This window comes from Vipera ursinii (assembly GCF_947247035.1).
Source record: "Vipera ursinii genome assembly, chromosome: 12".
Taxonomy (NCBI): domain Eukaryota; kingdom Metazoa; phylum Chordata; class Lepidosauria; order Squamata; family Viperidae; genus Vipera; species Vipera ursinii.
Genome location: NC_139525.1, coordinates 370,010 through 380,460, shown reverse-complemented (window position 1 = coordinate 380,460; position 10,451 = coordinate 370,010). Strand labels below are relative to the sequence as shown.

At 54.0% G+C, this 10,451-nt stretch overlaps 1 protein-coding gene across 1 annotated transcript; it reads left to right on the top strand.

Annotated features, from left to right (window-relative positions):
• Positions 1–6,249: 6,249 nt before the first annotated feature.
• On the top strand, positions 6,250–10,360 carry CCNB3 (cyclin B3; the record flags this gene model as incomplete). The annotated part of the gene is made up of 11 exons (XM_083372112.1): positions 6,250–6,339; positions 6,602–6,682; positions 6,853–6,962; positions 7,308–7,425; positions 7,745–7,843; positions 8,033–8,125; positions 8,344–8,481; positions 9,072–9,227; positions 9,405–9,554; positions 9,801–9,931; positions 10,222–10,360. The coding sequence occupies 11 exons, from the start codon at positions 6,250–6,252 to the stop codon at positions 10,289–10,291; spliced, it is 1,236 nt and encodes a 411-aa protein (XP_083228238.1). The 3' UTR covers positions 10,292–10,360.
• Between the last annotated feature and the right edge of the window lie 91 nt (positions 10,361–10,451).

Genomic DNA, 10,451 nt, shown 5'->3' with positions numbered 1-10,451 from the left:
CGCTCGCCCGGCGGCCAGGGGCGTCTGCGCTCTCTGGGGCTCCCTCCGCAGGGCGCGGGGCGCGTTTGTTGGCGGCCGGGCGGGCCCGCCTCCTTGGCAGCGTGCGGAGGGCGGGACGGGCGAAGGCCCGGCCGTCGGATAAACAAAGGGGGAGCCGCTGCAGCGCCCCCCGCGGCCCGGGTCTCCTCCGGCGCCCCTCGGCGGTCGCCGCCTGGCGGTGGGGGGCGCAGTAGCGGCCCCTCGAACGCCCCGCGACCACCGAACAAATGCGGTCCGTTGAAATAAGCGAGGGCTGTTTTGCTGTGGTCCGCAGCCAGCCATTGCAACCGTTCGGCTCTGGTCTCTGAATACAGCGAGGAAAGTTTACGCCCCATGTGAAAATGCATTGAGAGCATGCCTTTTCTATACCTCTTTCTCCTCCGTTTTATTCATTTCTTTATCAAATTTCTACGTTATTATTTTCGGTTGGTCTACGCATTGTCTTTCCTTTCTTCAACAGCCCAGAAGCAATCTGGGGCTTAAAATTACATTGGCACTGCTAATATTTTCATAAGACAGAGGTTTTCTCCCATTGTGGTCATTCTGATATTAATGTTGTTCTTTTACATTGATAGCTATTTGCAAATATGTTTAGATCTTCAAATAGTTACAACGTGAGTATCAACAATCAAGCCACGCTAAAACCATTTAAAAGAAAAAATAATTATTCCTCTCCTTGGTTGTTGTTTCTCCATCCTATATTGCCGGTAACAGCCTGGGTCATCTTCTGTCCCCAACCTGCCCCTTCCCTCAGGCTTTGCAGTGAAACCACAGCATTTCTGCTGCTCCTAACAAAGTCTGACTTGCAAGACGGCCCAGCTGAAAGCCCAACATCTCGAGTGCAGCTCCTTCCCGGTAAGAAGTCTGCTTTTGGCAAAGAACACTTTTGGTGGGAGGGGAGGAAGGATTCAAAAAATATAATTTAATTTCATGTCATGTCAGTAGAACTGATCCAAGAGTACAAGTAGATAAGGCCATTGTTAAAAGAATCATTCCAACCCCCCCCCTGCAGCCACACACACATCTAATAAGGCTGTGTGGGTAAGACTCCCCTCTGCAGACCCTCCTTTGCTCTTGGGAGGGATGCTGGAATTCCCTGCTCCACCTGCCTGAACTTGCAGCTCTTCCTGGGATTCTGCTCTTGGGCCCGAGGGGCAGAAGGCAGTCAGCTTTTCCAGCCAGGCCAAATGGAGCTTCCCACACATCGCCAGGAAGTCTTCTGCTCAGGGCTGCCTGCACATTTCTGGGAAGGAGTGCAAAATCTGTAGAGCCAAAACTGTCCCAGTCTGAAATGTTTTCAATATTTTCTTCTTGGGAAAAACCACAAAAGGAATCTCATTTCATTGTCATCCTGAAGTGCAGTGAATGTGTGTGGGAGGGGAAGGGGGGGTGCTCTCAAGGATCCAGTATGATTTACAGCAAGGATGCTGGGCACATGTGAACAGAACCGCACGGCTATTCTTGGTGCCTGGGCTAACCCATCAGTCTTCCAAGTAGCCTTGAAGCTGCCCAGGCAGATGAGAGCATGACCTTGGCTACCAACGCTTGCTTGTACGTAGATTTCACTATGTGCCTCTTGCAGTTTCAAAGCACCCAGACCCCGGAGGGCTTCATCTCTAGGCCTGTGTGTAACCAGCAGGCGAGGCAAGCAAAATACAGAGCCCAGGAGACATTTTGCTCTCAGCCCATCAGGGTAAAATGTGCAGGCCAAGGAGGAAGGCAATGCAGAGCAGCCCCATCATTTTAAGAAGAGACTGGACAGTCATTTGTCTGAAATGGTATAGGGTTTCCTGCCTGGGTAGGGGTTTGGACTAGAAGACCTCCAAGGTCCCTTTCAACATCATCATCATCATCATCATTATTATTATTATTATTATTATTATTATTATTATTATTCTCCACGAGGAAGAGAGTCCTGTTCAGGTCATGGAGGCAGCACTCAGGCAAGAGAGCTGCTCTCTCAGCCACCCTTTCCTCCCATCAGGAGGAGAAAAACTACTCCACACAAACCTCTGGGAGGGCTCTCCTCTGAAGACCCCAGGAGAAGAGGCTGGTGAGCCTCTGCTCAACTCCTGGCTTCTGGGGGTCTGGTGGAAAGGAGGGCCTGTCAAGCACCCTGTTTTCAGAGGGTGGGAGGAAAAGCAGGGGAGCTGCTGCGGTTGTGACTGGGGGCTGGGTGAGGACTGCCATATCTGGATGAAGGGAAATGTGTGCAAATGAGCTCTTTTTCAAAGAGGGCTTAACCCCAGGGAATCCTGGAACCATCAGAGACACATTTTGCTGTTGGAGCAGAGGCAGCATTGAAGGAGGTTGCTCTCTAGTTTGGCGGGGGGTGGGGAGGCTGCCTGCAAGGGATTCCCAGGCAAGGAAATCTGGAACCAACTATCCACTCAGGGAGGCCTTGGCAAGAGGGACCAGGAGCCGAGGTGCTGCCTGGCTGGGAGCTGCAGAGGAAGAGAGGCCCCTGGCTGGCTGGCTTGTTTGGCCTGGCCATCTAACAAGAAAATGCTTGCATAAGATAGTCTGGAATGCAAGGCGGCCATTATTTGATCCAGATGTTTAACTACTTCGCTCCCCTCAGGAGGAGTTCAGCGGATGCTTCCACTCACCAGAGCCAAAGTCCAGTCCAGGAAGAGAGTAGAGCGTTTCCTGGTTGTCTCCTCCGGCCCCAGCTCAGCAGAAGGGCAGGCTCAGGAGCCTAGCAATAGGAGCTTCCCCCACCCCCGCCCATGTCTGGATCAGGTTGGGTCCCTATTCAGAAAACAAAGGGGGTCATCAGATTGGGTCCCCACCTTTACCTTCTGTGGAAAGCAACATAAAGCCTCTGGGACATCTAAACAGATGCTGACCCATCGCCCCTACCTCTAGTTCAAGAGCTGGCACTCGGTGCTGAGGCAAAGGCCCATGCAGGCCAAGAGGACTCAAACAACTGCGTTGCGGACCATGTGGTATTGTAGGGGCCACCTCTAGGCAGGCAGGCAGGCATTAGAACAAGGGGACTCCTTGATGGTCTCTAATTGCTTGGTTTTCTCTTCCTCCTGCTCTGCACACACCAACTTCCCAGCTGCTTTTTCTCCAGATGGCCTTGCTGGCTCATGAGTTTGTGATCCTCTGCCCCCTGCCCCACACCCCACTTATTTGAAAGTCTAGGCACGTCCCTTTGGCTTAGATTGGCCTGGATAGGAAAGCTGTTCAGCCTCCATCCCCTTTCATCTTCAGAGAGGCTCCTCCTCTCCACTCCAAGGCAGCTTTGAGAGAAGCCCCCCCCCTTCTGTGTGGGAGGACAGAGTCAGTAGGGGCACCTGCTCAGGTCTGCTCTGAAGACCCCCTTGTAGAACTTGGCCAGCTGCCCTCCTGCATCAGAACCACTCAGCAATTTGGCTGAACAACTGAAATAATTAACTCAGCAAAACTGGGAAAGAACTTTCTAAGCACTTTATGGGGTGCAGGCAGTCTGATACACACACACACAGTGCTGGGGGCCACATTCAAAATCACTTCTATAGCAACTGAGTTCCACAACTGCAGCTGTTCTGGGAAGGCAAACAACTTTTTTAAAAAGAAATTATTGCAAATTTTATTATTTAAAACTTTGGACAAAGTGTTAACGGTCTGACATTCCTTCTTGTCTACATAATTTTTGTATTTTATACATATATATACATTTTATGTACATCATTTATATACAATTATACAATATTTGATCTTATCAACCATCTTATTCTAATAATGTGTGAAATCAGCATCCTGTATATCTCTATTTAGACCTTCCTTTTTGTTCCCATCATACTGTAGGTAAAACGTATTCCAAATTTTGTAATAATCTGACTGATCTTTATTTTTAATTTCCATAGTTAACCTGTCCATTTCTGCACACTCCCAAATTTTATTTATCACTTCACTCTCGTCAGGTATTTCACTATTTTTCCATTTCTGGGCGAACGTCATTCTCGCTGGGAAGACAAACAACTTTGTCACCCAGGCAATGGTGGCTGTGAAAGGCCACCTGGAAGTTTTGCGTGGTTGGCAGAGATATTCTTCCCCAGAAGGTGGCAATTCCTTGTTTTTTTCTTCATTTTCCAGTCTGCCAAATCTCACAAACCTGGCTGGTTCCTATATGACCACAAAGCCAGCAAGAGGGGACCTGAGGGGTGGTGGAGAGCTAATTGGAAAATGCACCCAATGTGTGGCAGGGAGGCTCAGGAAGTGCAAAACTACCAGGATGCCTGGATTTCTACCCCTTGCACCTGCCCACCAAAGGAAACTTCTGCAGGAACATCTGCTTGAAAGGTTGGCCTTGCCTTGAATCCAGCCAGAGAGGGGGAACTTGGCCAAGTTCACAAATATTTAGAATGCATATTCAGGGGCACTAGTCATATATAACATTTGATCCCTTTTTAGGATGGAAGCACAGCACACATACTTTTAAAATGAATAAGGTGAGAAAAGGCTATTGCTAGGGCTAATCCTCGCTGGGTGCTGATGAAGAGAAAATCTTCCCTGGGGAGGGAAAAGGAAATGCAGCCCCATGGAGATCTGCACAGGTCGGCCTGCAAAAAGCCACAGCATTGAGCAACTCTGATATATCCTGCCAATCACGTTGGGCTTGCCTTCTGGTTAAATTCTGCAGATTAAAAACAGGGACCTACCCTGTCTGCATCCTGGCTGGGTTTGGGTCAATGGTAAAGATGATAAATCTTAATTTATTTCCCTCCTAGCTGCATTTTGCCTGGCATTGCCCCACAGTAGCGACTCCTTCCTTACTTTCTCTCCCCCAGGCACTCAGGCCTTGACTTTTACAGGAGACCCCCAGCAAAGGCCCTTGTAGGCTTCGCTTGTGGCTTGCTCAGAACCAATCCGATTAATCAGATGTCATCCTGACCTGACCCAGGACATTTTATCATCTACCAGGAAGAAAGTCAGGGCTACAGAGAAGGATCTTTTTCCTTCTCCAGAAACGATGATAAAATTGTTTGCAGCTGAAAGGAATGTTAGAGGGCAAAATGCTGTTTTGGAATAATTCTGCAAATGTTGCTGAATTGCTAGGCTGACAGGCACCTAGGAACCTTCCATATGTTTTGAAATCTGAAAAGTATTTTTGTATCCTAATCAGTAAGGCTGGGTTAAAAACCTAAAACAACAATAATATTGTTGCGTTTTAAAAATGCATGATTTGCAAGTTCCTCGCCTGGCACTTCTGACCACGGAGCAAGGCGGAAAACGAGCGTTCAATAGCGCCGCCCCACACGGAGTGCGAAAGAGCCTCGCGCGGACCGCAGACCGCCCTTCTCCTGCTCCTCTCGGTTGGCTCCTGCGCGCGGCTCCTGCGGGGGACGCGGGCCGTCGGGAGTCCCCGCGTGGGCGCCGGCGGCAGCTTGCCGGCTTTCCACGGGCAGCCGCGGCTCGAACGGACGGAGCGCACAGGCAGGCTCCTGGTCTGGGCAGCGCTGCCCTCGCCGGAAGAGAACCGCAGCTGGGCGACGCGAGCGCCTCCCGCGCAGCTGAGTCGGGCTGCCTCCGCTGACCGGTCCGGGCTCCGAGAGCCCCGAGCTTCGCGCTGTCATTGTCCGGGCTCCCGGCCCTTTAAGGCCAGGGCCGTTCCGCCCTCTCTCCGCCTCCTGTTCTCTGGGAACCCCGCCCTTTTGGGGGCGGAGCTACACCTCCTCCCCTTTCCCATTGGTTACGTGGGTCCGTTTTTTAAAAATCCTTGGGCCCCGCCCTTAGCAACTGCATTCTCTCCGGCTCCGGGATTGGCTGCCGCGGGGCCAATGACGTCCGCTCTTTACAAATGTAGCAATTTTCAAATTCGCATTTTCTGCAGCGAAGAAGAACGAGGCGGCGGCGGCGTGTTTTCGCAGCGGCTTCAGCTCCAGGTGAATTATGCTGGCGGGGGACCAGAAGGGCCGCTTTCAGCCGGCGGGAGCCCTTCCTTTTCGCCTCCCTGAGCACCGCCACGCTGCTGGGCCTCGGGTGGTCAAGCCGGGTCCCGGATCTCCTCCCTTGGCCCACCGAGAGAAGGCGTCCGGACGTCGTCTGCCCCTCCCCGGGTGTCCCAGTTCCCCCGAAGTAGCTGTAGGGAGGCCCGTCGGGAGAAGCGAGGAAGAAATTCCTTGTCAGAGCTGCCCCGCGGGAGAAGCAGCGCTTCCTGTCCCAGCCTGTTTCTCTCTCTCCCTCCTGCAGCCCTGCGCCGGGAGACCCTCAGCTGAAACGATGCCCCCTGCGCGCAGCTCCAAGGCCTTGGGTAGCAAGCAGGCCCGTCCTGGCCGAGGACCAGGGGTGGAAAATGTGCAAACGGAAAAGGTGAGCAGAGTCCACCCCCAGACAACAGGTGCATCAACCGCATACATGTGTGCATGCATGTGTGCGCGTGTTGGGTCAGAAATTCCACCCCTGCAAAAGCAATTCGGTCACTCCGTGGAGGGCGCCTCTTTGGAGGAAATCTGCCTTTGGCCTCAGTCACATTGTGCTCTGAAGAGGCCAGGCGGCTCTGCCTTCCAGATAGTATGCCCAGAGGAGAGCCACACACTGGACTGAGTGACCTCCTGTTCCTCTTTGATTCTAGGAGATTTCTCAGGCAAAACGATCCCCCTCGTCACCCCAGGGGGCACCCAGGAAGCGATCAGCCTTTGGCGATATCACCAATGTAAGAATGGGTTCTTGTGTGTTGCCCGCAGGCTGCTGGCCATGCAGTTGTCGCTTGCCAGCTGCTCCTGCGTCCTTTGATCGCTCAGCAGTTCTGGGACGTGAATTCCAAGCAAGCACCCGCTTGGTCTGGGGCAGTGCTCAGCAGCTTCTCTGGGTCTCCCCTTACAGGCTCACAAGGCCCAGGGCTTTGCGGGGAGGAAGGAGCCCGAGAAGATGATTCCCAAAAAGGCCTCCACTGCACTGAATGTGGCCAAGAAGAATGAGATCAACCTGAAGAAGTGAGGGCTGTGGTGCTGCCTCCCCTGCCCATGTGACTTTCCTGAGTGGGCCAGTGTCCCCATGGCATCCTTCGGTCTCTGGGGGCTTCAAGGTGCATTTGTGCAAGGAGGGCAACATGAGTGCCCTCTTTAAACAAGAACCATGCTGGCACAGCTGCCCTTCCATTCTCAGCCTGACCGCAACCCCAAAGTTCTCACCCTGAACTTTGGCAGAGCTCGATTTGGCTGTGCCAGGGTGTTATTAATTGAAACGGGGAGGCCGGGGATCCTCAGGAGCCAATTCCTACCAGTCTGGAGATTGTCTCCAGCCTGCCCCAATTTCTAACCCCAGCTGGTCTCTTACAGGTCCCTGGACAAAGCACCCTCTGAGGAAAGTCCGGCTAAGCTGAGCCATGTGGTCAACGATGGCCTCGGAGAGGAGCAAGTTGACCCACTGGTAGTGGTGGTGGCACCAGCAGGCCTGGTAGGAAAGCATTTGTGGTTCCCTCTGGCAGGGCTTGCCTCTGGAGCACATGGCTCCCCTGGGGGCCAGAAGTCCTGGCACCTTGGACACAGGGCATCATTCCTGGGGGGGGGGGGGCTGGGGCTATATTGACAGCCTGAGACTCGGTCTTTGCCTTGTGGTTGACCCTGAAAATGTGGGGGGGAGTGGGCGCTTGTGGAAAGCAGGGTATTATAGGCTGCATGCCAAGGGCTCCCCTCCACTTTAGGGCAAAGGTGGTTCCTGCCCTCCATCCTACCCACTAAGCAGGGCAATGTTTAAAGAAGTCTCTCTTCTCCAGGTGGCTCCAGTTGAGGACATTGACAAGGGGCAGCTGGACGACCCCTATGCCAACGCCGAGTATGCCAAGGACATCTTCAAGTACATGCAGGAGCGAGAGGTGCCTGCCGATGCCCAGGGGAGGGTTGCCCTTCTTGCACCACTCCAGATCCTGGATTCAGTTCCACTGGGCCGGCTGGAGAAGGGGGCGGACATGAAAGCCCACTGTGGCCTTTGGCCCTCTTGAGCCCACTTGGGCAGAGGCGCTCCTGGGGGATTTCCCTCCCTCAGCAACAGTGTCCTTTTGCAGAAGGGCTTCCTGCTCCCGGATTACATGAAGAGCCAGCCTGACATCACCATGGACATGCGGGCCATCCTGGTGGACTGGATGGTGGAGGTGCAGGTGAGGGTGGGTGGGAGGGAGGCCCTGTAGGAGGAGGGCTGGGTGGGGGTGACTTGGCAGGAGTCCCTCCCAGCCGCCTTGAGCTGCTTGTGTGGTGATTGAGGGTCTCCTGCTGGGCCCTGAAAGGGGGTTCTGGGCCTTGAGAGGGAGGAGAAGTTTGGCCATCGAAGTTGCCTTACAGCAGGCAGGCTAGACTCAACACCCCTTTGCACCTGCAGGAGAACTTTGAGCTCACCCACGAGACCCTCTATTTGGCGGTCAAGCTGATGGACCACTACCTGGTTCAGGTGGGGGCCATGAGGGACAAGCTGCAGTTGATTGGCTCCACCGCCATCCTCATTGCCTCCAAGTTTGAGGTGAGCCCCCATAGCAGTGGGTCAGGAGAGGCATTGTCCTCGCTTGGTGTGTTTGCTTCCACGTTACTCGAGAAGCCCAGCGTGGAGAGGACACCTTCCCAAGCTTCTGGAGCAGAGATTGTCCAAGGGGGTCTGGAGCCCCCTAAGTCTGCTCCAGTCACCCCAGACCTGCCTGTCTGAACTGGGTACCTGCTTCAGTGCTACCACATCCGAGATATTTACTTTGGGCCTTTGTTCTTTGCTGCAATCATTACTTTTCAATGCCTCTTAAAACGATGGAGGGAATGCTCTGAAGGTGGAAATGGGATGTGTGTGTTTTGGTATGTTTAATGGTTTTTTCTGGACATTAGTGGGTCCTGACTATAGAGCATTTGAAAGCACCGCCTAGTGCGTTGTCCTCCTGGGCGCAACCTCCAGGCACTCCCTCCCCCAAATCCCTCCCCCCCCAAAATCAGCCAAGAAGGAATTAAATGGGGTGGGCCAGCGCCAGGGGTTTCGTCCCAGGGAAGGTGGCAAACCCTTTTTGAGAAGACCAAACAATCCCCTTCCCGGGCAGCCCCCAATCTTCTGCTAGAGCTTCCTCTCTGCAGGAGCGCTGCCCCCCCTGCGTGGATGATTTCCTGTACATCTGTGACGATGCCTACCAGCGGGAGGAGCTGCTGGCCATGGAGATGAGCATTCTGCAGACCCTCCACTTTGACGTCAACATCCCCATCGCCTACCGCTTCCTGCGGCGGTTTGCCAAGGTCAGTAGGGGATGATGGGCCTGGGAGGCTGAAGCAGAAAAAGGGATCTGCTTGTGGGCATCAGAAGCTGCCCTTTGCCCGGCTGGCTAAGAGAGAGCCCCGCAAATGGGGCAGAGGGGCACCAGGTGCTTCTTGGGGGGGCCCTCCGTGCCTTTCTCACACACCTGTTCCTTCCAGTGTGCCCGGGCTACAATGGAGACCCTGACCTTGGCCCGTTTCCTCTGCGAGCTGACCCTGCAGGACTACACCTTTGTGCAGGAAGGGGCTTCCCGCCTGGCTGCCAGCTGCCTCCTGCTGGCCCTCAAGATGAAGAACCTCAGTGGATGGGTGAGGATCGCCCTCCTGTCACCAAAGGAGAGATGTGTGCAGGGGGGAGGAAGCAGGCAGAGCCATGCCCAGCAAAAGGGCAGGGAGCTGCTTTCGCTTTGTGGCTCTCCTGGGGGAGCGGAGGAATCAGAAAGAAATGAGGATTATGGCCAAAACTGGGCAAGTGAGAAGGGGGAGCAGTGTCTGGGGCTGGGTCCCCTCCTGTGCCCCTCCCCCCAGTGCAGCTCTTCCCTTATGGCTTGGCAGAGCCCAACGTTGGAGTATTACAGTGGCTACCGAGTGCCGGACCTTCTCCCTCTGGTCAGGAGGCTCAACTTCCTGCTGATTTGCGGCCAGGATGACCGGCTCAGGGCTGTGCGCAACAAATACTCCCATCGGTGAGTGCTTCCTCTGGTCCCTCCCTCTTCTGATAGTGGGGCAAGGGAAGAAGAGGTTCTGCCTCCCCCCCCCAAGAGATTTGGGGGAAGGTGTCAGCATCTGATAAGCAATCTATCCGCCCAACCCCACGCCGCAATTGGGTCTTCCACCTCAACCTGTCTTTTCCAACTGGGTGAAGCCAACAAGGCTGAATGGGGAGGGGAGCACTTGGCCCCTCTTTTTCTCCTGGGGGTGTCGACCCCCTGCCCTCCGCTTTCGTCTGCTGACGCCCTCCGGCCTCTGCTCGCAGGGTCTTCTTCGAGGTGGCGAAGACGGAGCCAATGAGCATGCAGGCACTGGAGGGCACTTTGTGGAGCTAGCCCCGGGGCTGTGATTTGCCCTGCTCGGACGCTGGAGCTAACCTACCCTGTAAATAGATGTTCAGCCTGTAAATAATTGGTTTTTTAATGATGAAGGGGAAAAAAGGAAAATGTGGGGAGGGAATTGTGTGAAAAAAAACAAGCTTTCAATAAAAGAGTG